Raw genomic sequence first — 18,287 nt, forward strand, 5'->3', positions numbered from 1 at the left:
TGAATTAAATGTTCTTTGTCAGAATAATGTCTCCTTTTCTTGCTCCATTTTAAGACTTTATACTTAAACTTCATTTCCCCCCAAATATTAAAACTTTAGTAAACCTAAAGTGTAAAGACTGCAACATTGTTGGGTCCACATGCTTATAATATAATAGATGCTATATTTCCTACTGCTTTTGAAGGCAGCACAACGCTCTTAATAAATGGAACTCTGGGTAATGTAGTGTCCCTCCTTCACACTGCATGTGCTGTATCCTCCTGCTGGTAGTTTTAGATTAGAGAGATAAACAGGTTTCAGATGTTTGACGCTCATAAAAATATCTGAAAATGGTCTTCTAATCATTTTTTCAATTGATTAATAGTTTGGTTCATTAAATATCTGACAAAGACGGAAAATGTGACAGACTGGTTCTGAAATGTGAGTTTATTGGCTGATGGACAGTCAGCAGGATGATCCTCTGAGATAAAACATTCACGTTTCATACGGACGTCTATAAAACACATACAACTGATCCAGCCGTCTCAATCCTTAAAATGTTTAATCAAATGTTTCACGTTATTTTTCTACCTTTATTTCATCTTTCGACCAGAGAGCTGAAACTTTCAGTCAAACTTTAAACTTTCATTAGAATCAAACAGATTTATTTTATATATTAAAGTTTCAGTGTAACGCTTAGTTTCTGCTTAAATTTCTCCTCAAACACTGCAGACAGTTAAACACCTTTCACCTTGTTAGAAGATATTTACTCATTTTTCTGGTGTATCATGTTTCACTGTAATATTGTGGCTGTAATTAACTCTGGAGCCTGAAGGGGGCGCTGACAGGACTGTATACTGATATCATGTTTCCATGGTAACACTGATGAAGAATTTGATCACCTGCTGTTTTAAAAGCATCAGAGATAATCAGAGGCATTGAACCTGACTGTCACAGCGTTACGGGGACACAGAAGTCAGCAGGTACACTACCAGTCAAAAGTTTTGACACACTTTCCCATTCACTTGTATGAGACAATGTGTCTAAACTTTTGACTGGTAGTGTAGGCACACCAGACCTCGACCTTTGACCTCTGGAGAGATGCAGCCTCTGTTTGATTGACAGCTGTTGTTACTCTGACTGAACATAAATGTGTTTGTTTATGAACTAACAATTCAATAACCAGCTTCCTGTTTCCTGTCAGCTGATGCATTGAAAGCTCCGTTGACCTCCAACCCCAGCTGCAGCAGCAGGTCAATGACCTCCAACCCCCTGAAGGGGAGGTCTAGATCTTCTCCACGTAGTTTCCGGGGAACATCCCCTCTCTGCCCCGCAACCGACCGAACCACCAACCAGATGGGTCTGCAGAGACACAGAGACACAGTGAGGACACAGAGAGAGACAGTGAGGACACAGAGAGACACAGTGAGGACACAGAGAGACAGTGAGGACACAGAGAGACACAGTGAGGACACAGAGAGACAGTGAGGACACAGAGAGACACAGTGAGGACACACACAGAGACACAGTGAGGACACACAGAGACACAGTGAGGACACACACAGAGACACAGTGAGGACATACAGAGAGACAGTGAGGACACACAGAGAGAGACAGTGAGGACACACATAGACACAGTGAGGACACACACAGAGACACAGTGAGGACACAGAGAGACAGTGAGGACACAGAGAGACAGTGAGGACACACACAGAGACACAGTGAGGACACACACAGAGACACAGTGAGGACACACAGAGACACAGTGAGGACACACACAGAGACACAGTGAGGACACAGAGAGACAGTGAGGACACACAGAGACGCAGTGAGGACACAGAGAGACACAGTGAGGACACACAGAGAGACACAGTGAGGAAACAGAGAGACACAGTGAGGACACAGAGAGACAGTGAGGACACAGAGAGAGACAGTGAGGACACAGAGAAACAGTGAGGACACAGAGAGACACAGTGAGGAAACAGAGAGACACAGTGAGGACACAGAGAGACAGTGAGGACACAGAGAGACAGTGAGGACACAGAGAGAGACATTGAGGACACACAGAGAGACAGTGAGGACACAGAGAAACAGTGAGGACACAGAGAGACACAGTGAGGACACACAGAGACACAGTGAGGACACACAGAGACACAGTGAGGACACACAGAGACAGTGAGGACACACACAGAGAGACAGTGAGGACACACAGAGACACAGTGAGGACACACACAGAGACACAGTGAGGACACACAGAGACACAGTGAGGACACACACAGAGACACAGTGAGGACATACAGAGAGACAGTGAGGACACACAGAGAGAGACAGTGAGGACACACACAGAGACACAGTGAGGACACAGAGATACACAGTGAGGACACACAGAGAGAGACAATGAGGACACACAGAGAGAGACATTGAGGACACACAGAGAGACAGTGAGGACGCACAGAGACACAGTGAGGACACAGAGAGACACAGTGAGGACACACAGAGACAATGAGGACACACAGAGACACAGTGAGGACACAGAGAGACACAGTGAGGACACAGAGAGACAATGAGGACACACAGAGACAATGAGGACACACAGAGACACAGTGAGGACACAGAGAGACACAGTGAGGACACAGAGATACACAGTGAGGACACAGAGACACAGTGAGGACACACAGAGACAATGAGGACACACAGAGACACAGTGAGGACACACAGAGAGACAATGAGGACACACAGAGAGAGACATTGAGGACACACAGAGAGACACAGTGAGGACACAGAGACACAGTGAGGACACACAGAGACAATGAGGACACACAGAGACACAGTGAGGACACACAGAGAGACAATGAGGACACACAGAGAGAGACATTGAGGACACACAGAGAGACAGTGAGGACGCACAGAGACACAGTGAGGACACAGAGAGACACAGTGAGGACACACAGAGACAATGAGGAAACAGAGAGACACAGTGAGGACACACAGAGACAGTGAGGACACAGAGAGACACAGTGAGGACACACAGAGAGACAGTGAGGACACACAGAGACACAGTGAGGACACACACAGAGACAGCTAGTAGCTAGTTAAAGAAGTAGTAGTAGTATGAGCAGTTTTCCTAGTGTTAGTGGCAGCAGCCTTGAAGTAGTAGCAGTATCAGGAGTACCAGTGGTACCTTCAGTGAGTATCTCGATGACATCATCAGCATTGAAGCTGAGCTCGTCTGTGTCCTGGGCGTCGTAGGCGTACAGAGCTCTGCACTGAGGGGACCGAGGTTTGGGTCTGGGAGCCGGTTTGGGTCGACCGGCTCCAGGAACGGGCTTCACCTCCTTCGACCGCCGCCGCTGCAGCCTGCAGGCAACACGCAGGGATGACAGATACAATGAACAGGGTGTGTGTGATGGTTTATATTTTTGGTGGTGTTTGTTTTTGTTTATGAAATCATCTGGAATGATGAATGAATCTGCTGCCTTCGTGCTCTGAAGCAACCTGATGAGGTAACATGCTCAATGCTATAGTAACATGACAGCTATACAATCACAAACATCATCATCGACTGAAGCCACACAGAGACATTTAACCTGACTGTGGACAGGGAGACATTCATGGTGATGCTGCTGACCCTGGCTGACAGTTAAACTGGTTACATTACTGTGATTGGTTAGACTTGTTGTGTTACTGGGAGTTATACTGGGATGCCGCCAGCACTCTCACCCTGCTGCTCCCTGCTCAGGGACATCCATGAAGCCCATGTCGTGGTGTTGTTGGGGCCGGTTGTCATGGCGGTGCTGGCTTTGGAGGCGGGGCAAACTGGGCTGTTCCATGCTGGACTGCTGCCTCAGCAGGGAGCCTCTGGAGGAAGTGGAGCCTCCTCTGGGAGCCCCGCCTCCTCTGGAGCGGGGAGCTGAAGCAAAAAGAAAATTACAATCCAACACTCACTCAGAAGATGTCCTGACACTTATAGGGGTTGTTTCTGGCACCTGAGTTGTACTGGTTGCTAGGCGCACCCTTGTCCTTGCCCATGTAGCGGCTCTTGCGGTTGTCCCTCCTTGTCGGTCCTAGAAATCAAGCAGAGAGGAAGTGAGGAGGAGCATACAGTAAGTTATAGTGGAATAATAATAAGTAACGAGTCCAGTCAGAACTTACTGGAGTTTTTGGGCAGACCAGATCCAATGGAGACCTGCAGGACCTTCCCACTGGGCTTCAAGACAGCCTCGTCCCCCTCACCCCCCTGGAACTGGATCTGTCTGGACCCTGAGGAGCTGAACGGACCCCAGCCGCCCTTCTTCACCTTAAACTCCAGACTGGAGGGCAAAGACGGGGATTAATTTACTGATTCAGTCAATAACAGTTAAATGTGCAACTTCACATCAGGACTCGACCATGAAGAACATGATCATGTTTTCATAATTTAATATAACAAAGAGTTGTGGTACTGACAGGTTGTTGAATTTGAGCGGGAGCTTCCTCTGAGTTTTCTCTTGATAACGTTTAACCAGCAGACTGAGGAACTCAGTTTTAAACATACTCTGAAGAACGCTGTCGTACTCCTCCTCGTGTATGATGAAGATGTCATCTTGCAGAGTGCTGACAGAGAGACAGGAAGTCAGAAAGACAAATACATAGTCATACAAAGACAAGATGAAACATACCTTCCAAGTATTTTTTCACTTGATCTCCTCTTTTCTTTCTTAACACAGTAAATAATGAATCTGATGCCTCGTGTTGTTCTCGTGCTGTTTAGAACGCTGACTCTGAAGCTAGTTTCTACTTTCAGTTCTAGCTCTGGCCTTGCCCCTTGTTCTAGTTGTAGTTCTGGCAGTCATTCTGTCTATGGTTCTAGTGGTGGTTCGAGTTCAGGTCCTAGGTCCAGTTGAGGTACAAGATATGCCTCTTGTTCCAATTCTTACTCTAAGCCATGCGTCTAGTTGTAGTTCTATTTTCATTCCTAGTTCTGGTTCTTGTTTCTGTTCCTCTTATGCTCTTCGTTGTTGTTCTGGATTGTATTCTATTCTAGTTTGGATCCAAGGTCTGGTTCTTTCCCATTCCCGCTCAGTTCCCATTCTTAGTCAGTCCTCGTTTTTCACTGATTCTTGCACTGGTTGTAGTCCCAGTCCTTGTTCTAGTTTTGTGGTCCTGTCACAGTTGAAAAAACTTCAACTCAAAGCAGAGAAACGGCCGACGTCATTGGCGTTTCTTGTCATTGTCCAATTGATGAGTGGAGAGGCGGGCCTTCTGAGGGGGCAACGACGTGGAGTTGGTGGACATTTTTGTGATGCTGGGCCCAACGATGGACTGGGGATTGTCAAAGTGACCCTGACTCATCCTGAAACAAACACTGAAACGGTCATCATCCAGGCAAAGCTCCTGGGCCAGCTGGTACTGGTACCATGATCTTTCCTCTTTCTGAGGGTCTCATGTACACACAGGGATCTCTGCTTCCCCGTGTTTAATGTATTTGGGAACAGCCTCTCACCCTCCATCAAAGCCAGAGCAAGTGCCCTCTGCCTGTACACTTTTTAATGCACATGTAAGTGGGGCGGCTGTGGCTCAGTGGTAGAGTCGGTCGTCTTTCAATTGGAAGGTCGGAGGTTCGATCCCTCAGTCGACATGTCGAAGTGTCCTTGGGCACTGAACCCCAAACTGCTCCCGGTGACAGAGCCGACTGATTGACAGTTGGGCCCTTTACGTAGCAGCCTCTGCCATCCGTGAATGGGTGAATGTGACATGTGGTGTAAAAGCAGCTTTGAGTGGTCGCAGGACCAGAAGTGCTACAGTCTATAAGCACAGTCCATTCAGCATATAACTCAAGTGTTTTAGCTATCCATAATAAATGGGACCAGATTTGTCAGTTTACAAAATAACAGCGAGGTTAATGACAGTTACTGAGTTGGTGGTTGCCTTAGCAACAGAAAAAAAAGGCACAGCGAGCAACTCTTTTTTTAAGCATAGGCTTCAACAGAAAAGGCCGTGCGGTGCGCATCACTTTTTACAGCCTGCAAAATGCACTCTGTCTGATCGGGACCTAAATCTGGCCCTGGCTGAAGATTTGGTTCTGGTGGTGTACCTCAGGGAAACAGACTGGATCTTGTTGATCTCGATCTTCCTCTTGAGAACCTCCTGGATCTGACCTTTATCTGGACCCTGTTTCACCTTTTCTCGACCAATCAGGTACAGGAACTTTGGGGTCAGAATGAGGTCACGCTTCACCATCTGTGGAACAGAACCAGATTGTGTCCAGTGAAATTTAAACTGAATGTTGTGAGTTTTTACAGGCTAAACATTCAATCTGTGAACAAAACATCTGTGACTTCGTTTCTCTCACTTGAACCCATTCCCTTGTTTCAGAGTCTCCCCCAGGACGAGGCAGTCCTCCAGTCAGGAGTCTGTCACATCGTGGTAGAGTAACATGTCAGCGCCTGTCTATAGCCAGAGGCATGGATGGAGGTTGGACGGCTCGGCAGCCCTTCATACTCAGGATACTTGACTTGTTCAGTTGGGATTTGGCCTGTCAGCTGTGAGCCATGAAGGCTTCCATGTGAGCGTACCATCTCTCTGTGCCATAGTTACCATCCTGGTGGTCTGAGCCTCACTGATGTTCCCCTGGCTGGAGAACCAGCCCTCATCATAAATGCTGATCTTTATCAACGCCACATTTCTCAGTGGTACCATATAAACCAGAACAAGAAGAACCATTAGAGGCCAGAGTAGAAAGGTATGCCTGTCTTGTCCACACTAGCAGACTGAAGCTGAAGTTTCTGGATACCTGACGAAACAGCTGCTGGATAGACTGCAGTCAAGCCAAGGATGTTGAGTGGTTATTCTGATTAAGATGTCCATGTCAGTGAGACTAACGTTTCATTAACTAGCTGATGCTGTAGAAACCATTCTAGCTCTCTTACATTTGAAAGACCACTGATCAGATGACAGAAGAAGGTCATTAGGTCAGAAGGAAGGTTAAAGAGACCTTTAATAACAGCATCAGTAAAACGTGCTGTGGGACGGAGATCTTACCCTGAATCTTCGGTCAAATTTAACCACAACGTCCGCAAAGTCGATCCTCTCTCTGCGACCGACAAACTGTCTGATCTCTGGATGGTTGTCCGTCCCAATGTAGTCGCCCACAAAGTTCCTGTTGATGCTGTTTCTGCGGCGCTCCTTCTTGTTCAGCAGGACATCAGAGGCTGGAAGAGAAGGAATCACTCATTACAGGAACAAATAATGTCAAAGACACAAACACAAAGTGAAAAAAGGTACACAGACTCAGGGACAAAAACACGAGCACATCAAGTGACAAAAGGATTCCTAGTTTAGATTTAACTGTTGCTAAACCCATCGTCAGCCCCCAGTTCTCCATCATCAGGAACATCAGGCGATTGTATGTTGAACATGTTCTTTAACCACTGAGAGAAGACCAAACCAACAGGGAAACAGTCTTACCTTCCTCCCTCATCTTGACGTACTTGCGCACAGCGATGTGTTTACGCCACGCCTTCTGAATGACGCGAGCGTACCCGTTATACTTCCTCTCCCTCATCTCCTCCAACAAGAAGAGCTGCAGAGACAAAGACCGGTTCTGACAGGCGGAGCACACTCAGCACTTCTCAGAACTAATATTCAAAGCATGTTTCAAAATAATAAATTGACTTTTGGATCAGTTCAGGCTTTGGTTCTGAAACAGACCCGAAACTGTAGAACTCAGTTTGTCTGTAGAACTGAAATACTTTTCTACAACAACATTTCTACCTGAAGACTAGAACACCGTCCTTCAGTCTGGTTACATGATGAGGAGGTTCTCCTGAGGTTCTGGCTCAGTAACTCTGAACCTCCCTGGTCCTGATAACTGTTCACAGGGAACTTTAGTTTGAAAGGTTACAGCTGGATAAACATCCTGAGCTGTGTGTGAGTTTGTCGTACCGACTCTGGAGCTTTGATGAAGACTTTGGACTTGCCCAGCTGAAACTGGTCCTGGTCCATGTGGACAGAGTGGAGGAGATGCAGGACTCCCTGCCGCTCTTCGCCCCTCCACCGAGGCCAGCTCTCTTTCGTCAGGATGGCGTACCTGCAGAACACGGGTCCCTGTTAGCATGTTTAAGGTATCAGTACAGGACCAATTCCCTGGGTGAACTCTGACCTCTGCAGGAACTTGTTGAACACTCGTCTGTAGGCATAACCAGCCCGGCGGACTCTGATGTTCTCTCGGAGACCCAGGTACTCCACCTGGTGTCTGACCCGGTTCTCCTCCCAGTCCCGGGGTCGTTTGGTCTCGTTGGGTTTGATGCAGCGGATGTAATGGGGGGTGCACTTCATCAGAGTCTGGACCAGACTGTTGGCTTGTTTCTAAAAGAGGACAGTTGGTGTTTGTGTCAGCGAGCCAGCAGGGCTTCAGCCTATAAATCATTCAGATGACTGAACAGTTGGGATGTTGCTGACTAGCTAACGTTGAGGTGTAAAAGGTCTCTCTCACCTTGATCTTACTGCTGGCGGTGCTCGGACGCCCCCTTTTCTCTGCCTCCAGGTTCTCAGGGAACAGAGCTCTGATGAACGGACTGTCCACAAACACACCACAGACAGGGTCAATGTGAGGTCATCATGAGGTCATAGCTACATGTAGTAAGTTTACTAATATTTAAAGCTGTCTGAGGATCCCACAGATTATCACAGCGCTGACATTAGAACTCGTGAGGCCGCGAGAAGGACTCGTTTCTCTAAAAGAAGCCGACACAGTTTAAGATTTCATGTTTTTCAAATAAACTTTATATAATAAAAGTTTCATGTCAGAAATCTGGAGGGGCCACAAGCCAAGCTGCTAGTGTTAGCTTAGCTCGTCTCTGCGTGTTCAATGCGCTGAGCCAGGCCTTTTACATCTCTCATGACCTCAGACACAGCTCCTGTCAGTACTCATTGATATGTTAACATGTAGTATATACATATATCTCTGTGAGAGCACTTACAACTCGCTGCTCTGCATCAGCTCGATGATGTCATTAAACAGCACGTCTCTGTTCCTCTCACAGAAACCACTGACATCATACGACACCTGGACACACAGACAGGTGGGGTTAATAACAGGACAGACAGACAGACAGGTAAGCAGACGTAAACGACCTGCGTACCTTGCCGGCGTAGTGGTGTACGATGAACCCTCTGTTCCAGCTGCTGAAGTGTTCGTGGGTTCCGATCTGTCCCTGCAGCTTCTGCAGCAGCGTCTGATCTGCTCCCTCACCTTTAGCGTGCATCGTTGCACACACATCGTCCAGGATGCTCATCAAACCAGGAGGATTCTGGGTAACCAGCAGAGATACAATGTGATGTCATCAGTATATCTGTGTGTTTCTGTCCCATAGAAGCTAATCACAGTCCTGTTCACTGATTGGTCGACTTACCAGTTTGGACTCGATGAGGTCACAGACCACCTTGTTGTTGAAATATTCGATGGGCGTCCACTTGATCCCCTCCAGCACGTATTCCTCCTGCAGAGAAACAGAACAGCTTTCGATTTCATGCTTTTATTGTGAAAGGTTTCTGATCTGTTTCGCAGACAGGAAGTAGAAAGGAAAAGAAAATGGATGATGCCAGCAAACAAACATCCCTCTAAATCCGGAAGGTGTAATATTATGATGTCATGCTGTGATGTCATCATGTCACACCTGTTCTGCCTTCAGAGTGAGCTCGATGAAAATCTGCTGAAGCTTCTCGTTGACAAAGTTGATGCAGAACTGCTCGAAGCCGTTTCTCTGGAAGCAAGGAATCAGATCAGACGATCAGTGTGTGGGTGTGTGTGTGTGTGTGTGTGTGTGTGTGTGTGTGTGTGTGTGTTTGCACCTGGAAGATCTCGAAGCCGTAGATGTCGAGGACTCCGATGTTGAGCTCCTCCTGGTCCTTCTGCATCGCTTTATTGATACACTGTGACACACAGAGAGGTAATCAATACAAGTTTACCTGGAGTGTGCACCAAACAAAGTGTGTGTGCGTGTGTGTGCACTGACGTCGACCAGGAAGTCGAACAGGCGGGTGTACAGGGCCTTGGACAGGGCGTCTCTGGAGAAGCAGGCCTGCTCCGTGTTCAGGGTGACAGAGATGGACTCGGTCTTGCCGCCCCACTTACTGTCCATGATCCTGCTGGTCAGTTTGCTGCAGAGACCGTCCTGAGGGATCCCCAACAGGAAGGCCGGGAACGCCAGGACTGAGAGACAACCAGCGACACAACCACGGACAGTTATACACCAGGAACCAAACAGGAAGTGAGCTCACAGACAGTTTAAAAAAGAAGATCTGTAAGTCTTACTGTTTGAGTCACAGCCTCTCATATGTATTGTAAATTCTGTGGTACATATAGGTTATATAATACAGTCTATGATGTGTATAATGTGTAGTATATAGTAAGTATAGATAGTGTCTCATCTCACAGTCTTGGCTCTCCACCACAGCGTAGTTGTTCTCCTCTCTGAAGCTGATGTTTCCCAGGTGAAGAATTCCTGCAACCAGCTGAAGAACCGAATCCTGGTCCTCCACAGACAGACCCACTACTGACATGGCCTCCTGAGAGACAGACAGGCAGAGAGACAGACAGTTAGAGAGACAGACAGGCAGAGAGACAGACAGTCACAGAGAGAGACAGGCAGAGAGACAGACAGGCAGAGAGACAGACACAGTCACAGAGACAGACAGTCAGAGAGACAGACAGGCAGAGAGACAGACACAGTCACTGAGACAGACAGTCAGCGAGACAGACAGGCAGAGAGACAGACAGTCACAGAGACAGACAGGCAGAGAGACAGACAGTCCTGTTTGGGGTCTTCAGAGCTGCCTCTCCGCTCATGGTGTCGTCCTGTTGGCTTCGTCCAGCTGGGACCTCCAGCAGGCGTGGGGCCGGTCTGCAGCTGAGTGTGAAGGGGGTAGGGTGAGAGTCAGCACCTCCAAGTCAGAGGCCACGGCTGTCTGATGGGATACGGTGGATTGCTCCCTCCAGGTGGGGAGTGAGTCTCTGCCTCAGGTGAAGGAGTTTATGTATCTCGGGGTCTTGTTCGCAGTGAGGGTAAAAAGGATCGTGAGATTGACAGACGGGTCAGTGCAGCGTCAGTAGTAATGCAGATGTTGTACCGCACCGTCGTGGTGAAGAGGGAGCAGAGCCTGAAGGCAAAGCTCTCGATTTACCGCTCGATCTACGTTCCAGCCCTCGCCTGGTGTCCTGAGCTTTGGGGCATAACCGAAAGAATGAAGTCGCAGATACAAGTGGCTGAAGTGAGTCTCCTCTGCAGGGTGTCGGGGCTCTCTCAGAGAGAGGGTAAGGAGCTGGGACATCCGGAGGGAGCTCGGAGTAAAGCTGCTACTCCTTCACATCCAAAGGAGCCAGGAGTCAGAGCGGGATTGTCAAGGAAAGGCAGACGTGACAGACAGACAGACAGACAGTAGGGTACAGACAGACAGACAGACGGGTACAGACAGACAGATGGGTACAGACAGACAGACGGGTACAGACAGACTGACAGACAGACAGACAGACAGAAGGGTACAGACAGACAGACAGACAGACAGACAGACGGGGACAGACAGACAGACGGGTACAGACAGACAGACAGACAGACAGACAGACAGACAGACAGACGGGGACAGACAGACAGACGGGTACAGACCATTGTATCAGAGAACTCCTTCTTGTCATTGACGTCCTCCACCGTGTAGGTTCCTGATTGGTTCAGGTAGAAGTAATAGTCTGGAGTCGTGACCCCGAGGTTCTCCCTCTGCTCCCCACTTGCCCCCTCCAACAGCTGAGGATAGAGGTCACGGAGAAGTCAAGGGTCACACAGAGGTCACACAGAGGTCACAGTAAAGTCAGGGTTTACTGAATTGTTCATGTAGATTTTAAACTGACAGAATTTCTGCAGGTTTCAGAATCAACAGGAGGTCACACTCTGGGTTCTGCAGCAGTACTTTATGTTAGCAGCTGTAGTAGCACTGGTACTACATGTTGCAGTACTTGTAGTACATGTTGCAGTACCTGGTAGTAGATGTGGAAGTTTCTCTCTCCAGGGTTCTGCGAGACGACTCGAGTTTTCTCCAACAGGAAGTTTGAGATTTTCCCTCCATCAGGAGCTCCTCCTCGACTGAACTGGATCTCAAAGTATTTACCCTGACAGGAGGAGCAGAGCGTGTACAGAGTCAGTACTACTTGTCATTATATACATATACATATTTATAGTAGTATTTACCCTAATCTGTGTACACTCACAAATCTGCTGGAGTTGTTGTTGCGGACGGTCTTGGCATTACCGAAGGCCTCCAGCAGGGGGTTAGACTGCAGGATGATGTCTTTAACATGCTGCACACACACACACACACACACACACACACACACACACACACGAGTAGCAGTATCTATGGCAACAGTAGTAACAACAGTACCAGTGGTAGGCCTATTACTAGTAGTAAAACAGTAATTATCAGTATTGATTATAGATCTAAATCTGACTCTCTGGTTGTTTTAACAAGAACTAAACTCAGAGTAACGTAACCCCTAACTAAAGGTGCTTTTCGACCAAAAGTTCCAGGAACTTTTAGTTCCAGGAACTTCTCTTCCAGGTACTAAATGGTTCGTGTGACCCATTGTTGTCTGCGTTTCCACAGCGGCCTAAAGTCCCGGGAAGATTATGCAAATCAGGCCAATGACGTGTGAAGAAACTGTAAAAGTAACTGCACTTCACCGCCAGGCCAGTAGGTGGCAGTAATGCACCTTTAAGCTGGTTTGCCGCCATTAAAACTCAAATCATTTGTGCGACACTCCAGTTAGCCTGTTAGCATGGAGGAGATTCAACTTGTGCTGTTCTTGATCGTGCTTTATTGCATTGCAAATGGGTTGAGCACGAACCCTCGCGTGTCCTACTTCCTGTAGACACACACAACCTCACGCCATGTGTGTGCCGGGGGTATAACCGTTAAAGTAAACACTCCTGACACTTCTGCTCCGTGAACTGTCCGTTTTCCTGTAACAGCAGCACCTCGTCCCGGTGCTGGTTAATGCTGTGGCTACATAAACGGACAGTTCACGGAGCGGACGTGCTGCGGAGTGTTTACTTTAATGGTTACAGCTGCAGCACATATATGGACATGAAAACACACTGCATTCATCTGGTATAATTTCCTGTTTTTTTTAATATTGCAATAAATATGGCGGAACAAACTAAAATATATCACTATGTATGTTCTTTTCCAGTATCGTGCAGCCCTAGTGGGTGAAATGAAACACTGCAAGTACTCGACCAATCAGAAACGATCAGCACTGCAGGCCCCGCCCTGAAAGTTCCTGGACCTTTGGAAAATCTGACCCTGACCCTGAGCAGGGACTTTTCATGGGGCAAGTCAACTACCCTGGAGCTACATTTAGACCCTGGTTCCTGCTGTTGAAAGGCACCTTTAGATTGCCATCAGCAGTACTGTAAGTCCAGGAGCAGTACGACATGCAATACTACGAGCAGTACTCTGTGTACTCACCTGGACTTTGTCTCCTCCTCCAGACACTTTGGACACGTAGCTCATGATGTATTTGGCAGCAACAGTTTTTCCTGCTCCACTCTCACCGCTGACAGGAAACAGGAAACATAATCAGACTAAAAACATACAAAACACCTTCATGAATATTAATGTTAACAAAAACATACACGATCAGCCATAACATTATGACCACCTGTCTAATATTGCATCCCCCTTTGCTGCCAAACAGCTCTGACCCATCGAGGCATGGCCAAGTCAACACCTTGAACTCGTTGTTCCTCAAACCATTCCTGAACCATGTCTGCAGTGTGGCAGGGCGCGTTATACTGCTGACAGAGGCCACTGCCATTAGGGAACGCTGTGTCCATGAAGGGGGGGACTTGGTCTGCACCAATGGTTAGGTAGGTGGTACGTGTCAGAGTAACATCCACATGAACGGCAGGACCCAAGGTTTCCCAGCAGAACATTGTCCAAAGCATCACACTGCCTCCGCCGGCTCGCCTTCTTCCCATAATGCATCCTGGTGCCAGGTCTTCCCCAGGTAAGAGACGCACACGCACCTGACCATCCACATGATGAAAAGAAAACGTGTTTCAAGAGACCAGGCCGCCTTCTTCCATCGCTCCGTGGTCCAGTTCTGATGCTCACGTGTCCACTGTAGGAGCTTTCAGTGGTGGACGGGGTCAGCATGGCGCCCTGACCGGTCTGCAGCTACACAGCCTCGTACACAACAACCTGTGATGCTCTGTGTGTTCTGACTCCTTTCTATCAGAACCAGCTTTAACTCTTTCTGCAGTTTGAGCTACAGCAGCTCTTGTGTTGGATCGGACCACACGGGCCAGCCTTCACTCCCCATGTGCATCTGTGAGCCTTGGCCGCCCATGACCCTGTCGCTGGTTCACTGGTTTTCCTTCCTTGGACCTCTCTTGGTCGGTCCTGACCCTGCAGACAGTCTGGACTGCTCTGACTCGTCCTGGTCAGAGTTGCTCACATCCTCACATTCACCCATTTTTCCTTCGTTCAACACATCAACCTCAAGGACAAAGTGTTCACCTGCTGCCTATCAGATCCCACCCACTGACAGGGGCCATTGTCACTTCACCTGTCAGCGGTCATAATGTTCTGGCTGATCGGTGTAAATAAACCAAACAGCAAAATGCTGAATGATTAGAATCTCACATAAACTGGCAGAGCTCCTGTATAAACACAAAGTGAAAGAGGGCGGGGCTTAGGTGTGTTTATGTTTCAGGGCAGCTGTCAATCAAATCTGATCAAACCACACCCACACCATCAGATGAAGCACATCGATCAGGAATACTTTATTGATCCCAGCGGGGATATTTGTGCCTTACAGTCGCTCTGATACAGAGAGAGTCAACTCAGAGGGAGGAGCCTGCAGGAATGACTTCCTGTGGTGTCACTGAATCAACAATCAATAATACAGATAGTTAATAACTTTGATCTGAAGACTTGAAGCCAATCAGAGGCTGTTATTGCTTCAGAGTCCCGCCTACCTGATGATGACACACTGGTTCTCGCTGTCAATCATCATGTTCCTGTACATGTTGTCTGCCAGCGCGTAGATGTGGGGGGGGTTCTCATACTGAGCCTGGTGGGGGGTGTCAAACACAGTAACAGTCACGTGATCGTGTGTGTTGTGATGCTCTTGTCTTCAGACCTGTAGTGTGCCCGTGTAACACAACACGCAGCAGTCAACAGGCTGATTTTAACCCCTCTGTATGTTAATGAGGGTCCTCACAGGTGTGCAAGAACAAACGTGTGTAACTGTGATGTGTGTGTACTCACAGCTCCCTGGTACAGCTCCACTTCTCTCTCTGTGAAATAAGGAAGCTGTTTGAACGGATTGACTGAGATCAGAACCGAACCGATGTAAGTCTGTTGGACGGAACCGGGTCAAGGATCAGAACCAGGACTCTGAGATCAATCCTTCCTCACATTATCGTTTTATAAATGACCTGCTGTATTTACAGTCTTTACAGCTGTGACATCAAAGTGATGAACACATTAAAGCATCAGTAAATATATCTGTCATTGTATACATGTATACACATACACATACACATACATATATATATATATAGATAGATATATGTATGTGTATATCATATCATCAGTACTTTTAGTTTTGATACTTTGGTTTGATGCTTTTGTACTCTAACATAACAGGACTGAAACTTTATTATATTATTTGTACCGCAGACTGGATAAAAAGATGGCCGACATGACAGCTCCCCAACAGTGAAGCCAAACCCTCTCTATCGCCCCCTGCTGACTGGCTGCAGTATAGCTCATAAAGCCCGCCTCCTCCATGTGAACAGATGGGACATGAGTCAAACTATAAAATCAAAATACATGTCAAATACATTTTTCTCCAACATGTTTCTGTCATTATAGTTAGTTCTTATCATGCTGATTTATGTCCAAGTGTTCATTTTTCTCACAAGTTTATTTTTAATTAGTTTTTTGATGCTGTCAAAACACTGCGCAGACTCTGGCTCCGTATGATGTCACAATTGCAAGATGGCAGCGCCTATCGGAGGGGCTGTTTTGGCATCAATTCTGTACAATGGGAGCAGATGGAGACGCGTCGTCCATCGATATGTACAGTCATTGATTCGTACACAGTGGTAATCGTACATGTACTGCAGTAAACCCTGTGAGTACTTGTGTGAGTACTGAAGGATACAAAGATGTAGTCGTCGTTGTATCTCTTTTTCAGGTTCTCGGTGATGGCGTCCTCGCTGATCTTGGACAGCAGCACCATGTCGTCCACGCCGCTCACCTTCACGTTCTGAGCCTGCCAATGGTAACGCTCCTTACTTCCCTGAGGGGGCGGGGCATAGAGACAGAGGGTCACCTGTCTGTTAGCTCAGCCCAGAAACATTTGGAATCTTTTCTGTCCATAAACGAACATTTGAAATAAAATACAGAACAAAGATGTTTGTGAGAACATTTCAACACGTTTGTAACTTTCTGCTTCTGCTGAAGGAAGAAAAACATTTCATTTTACTGGAACAGAGTATTTGTACACTCTGCTGTTCGTACTGCGATCAATAAACACACACACTGTATGGACGTGTGTGTGTTTTATCAGACGTTCTGATTGGTCGGCATGTGTATCTCTCTCCTGAATTCCCAGCATTCCTCTGTCCTGTGGGATCATGTTGAGGAGGAGACGCCCCTACATGTTCGCCTCCACACACACACACACACACACACACACACACACACACACACACACACACACACACACACACACACACCGCTGTGTATGTCTCCCTTTTCAAAACACCTGAATTTAAATCTTTTATTTTTTGATTCTTTTAACTGAATTTTGTTTCTTTAATTATCTTTCTGTTCCTGCTCTGTATGAATATATATTTTATTACTGATCTGTTTTATTTATTATCATTATTATTATTGATTTTGAAAAGTTTTCTATCAACAAGTTATTATTATTATTGTCCTAAGTGTGTGCGTGTGTGTGTGTGTGTGTGTGTGTGTGTGTGTCAGTTCAGAGCTGCAACATGTGATCAATAAATTAGTTTAAAAAATAAATATGACTGTAAATAATCAATATTAATTTTTCTGTGATAATAAAACAATCTGCAGACTCATCCAGGTGAAACACCTGTTGCAGGTAGAGTCATTAAATATCGGTCATGTAACATGTAGACGTTCCCTGTTTAACACTGAGCAGAAACACACTGTTGGTTTTTTCTGACTGAACATGAAAATAAAAAAACATTAAAAGAAAAACGATGACATCATTCTGATTTTTGACCCTTCTGGCTTCCTGTACATTTCCGATTTTTATTGACTTTGAAAGATTTATTCTGTGTATTTATATTTGTGTCATTTTATTGACATGTATTTTAATCTTTAATATTTAATCATATTATTTTATCTGATTACTTCGAGCATGTCATCAACTATTTATTTATAAATCATGTTATTTTATTTGGATGTTTTTATTCTTAATAACTTTTAACTTCTGATTTCAAAACTTTTTATTTTAGTTTTATTTCATTTAAACTATTTTTTTTCTCTTTGAGTTTCTGCTCCGGAATTTTTGGTTCAAACAAAAAGCTGCAGAGATCCGACCAGGGAACCAGAACCCTGCAGGCCCAGGATCCGGACCGGGCTCTAGAACCAGGACTGGGACCGGGCTGTGGGTCAAAGTTTTAAACTCCTGAACCGTTTTTTTGGAGTTATTAAAACTTAGTAGACTCACCATGTCTGCTCGGCTCCTCCTGCTTCACTTCCTGCTTCAGGTAAAAGTTGAGAAATCTTCAGACAGTCTCAGGTGGATCCGGATCCAGGTGAGGTCGGACTGAACCCGGCTCGGCTCGATCCGGATCGGACGGGTTCGGGTCGGTGAATCAGAGCGATTCTGATGATCTGATCCACATTTTTCTTCTCACTTTGTTTCTGTCTGTCTTCCTTGAGTCTTCAGACGCTCAACTCTGTGCAGGTGTGGGCAGGTAAAGCCCCGCCCCCTCCTCCTCCTCCTCCTCCACCGCCCTGTGGGACTCTGGGTAACAGAGTCCTGACAGAGAGCGACTGGAGCTCTGCTGCCCCCCAGAGTCCAACAGCAGCATCACACAGAGTTCACAGTGTAAAAGAGTTTGAGCCAGAAAATCTTTATTTTATATTAAAGAAGTTTTAATTTCGTTGAACAGATAAAGTTTCATTTATTTTATTGAGTTCGCTTCATTCATCCTGGTCGGTGTTTACATCCCACCGCAGGCCAACGTGCAGGAGGCACAGCGCGCGCTCACCGACCACAT

At 46.7% G+C, this 18,287-nt stretch overlaps 1 protein-coding gene across 1 annotated transcript; it reads right to left on the reverse strand.

Moving 5' to 3' along the window:
* Positions 1-5: 5 nt before the first annotated feature.
* On the reverse strand, positions 6-17,967 carry myo1eb (myosin IEb). The gene is made up of 27 exons (XM_069679136.1): positions 17,732-17,967; positions 16,184-16,321; positions 15,283-15,372; positions 14,991-15,085; positions 13,477-13,564; positions 12,218-12,307; positions 11,987-12,118; positions 11,622-11,756; positions 10,395-10,527; positions 9,975-10,171; positions 9,811-9,891; positions 9,636-9,722; positions 9,372-9,458; positions 9,102-9,269; positions 8,940-9,025; positions 8,453-8,534; positions 8,120-8,325; positions 7,903-8,047; positions 7,426-7,540; positions 7,000-7,169; positions 6,053-6,198; positions 4,426-4,572; positions 4,132-4,289; positions 3,966-4,043; positions 3,700-3,889; positions 3,161-3,336; positions 6-1,341 (listed from the first exon to the last, which is right to left on the reverse strand). Exons 1-27 carry the CDS (start codon positions 17,732-17,734, stop codon positions 1,265-1,267), a joined length of 3,300 nt encoding a protein of 1,099 aa, XP_069535237.1. The 5' UTR covers positions 17,735-17,967; the 3' UTR covers positions 6-1,264.
* Between the last annotated feature and the right edge of the window lie 320 nt (positions 17,968-18,287).

Source organism: Semicossyphus pulcher, unplaced genomic scaffold (genome assembly GCF_022749685.1).
Source record: "Semicossyphus pulcher isolate SPU_LCO1_2020_fin unplaced genomic scaffold, fSemPul1.0.p SCAF_30, whole genome shotgun sequence".
NCBI lineage: Eukaryota > Metazoa > Chordata > Actinopteri > Labriformes > Labridae > Semicossyphus > Semicossyphus pulcher.

Excerpts from the sequence above, each read along its gene's own strand:
- myo1eb (XM_069679136.1), bottom strand. Across the intron at positions 9,723-9,810 it reads ACGGCTTCGAGATCTTCCAG|AGAAACGGCTTCGAGCAGTT; the intron begins GTGCAAACACAC and ends CCTTGCTTCCAG. Across the intron at positions 7,541-7,902 it reads TCATCAAAGCTCCAGAGTCG|CTCTTCTTGTTGGAGGAGAT; the intron begins GTACGACAAACT and ends TTGTCTCTGCAG.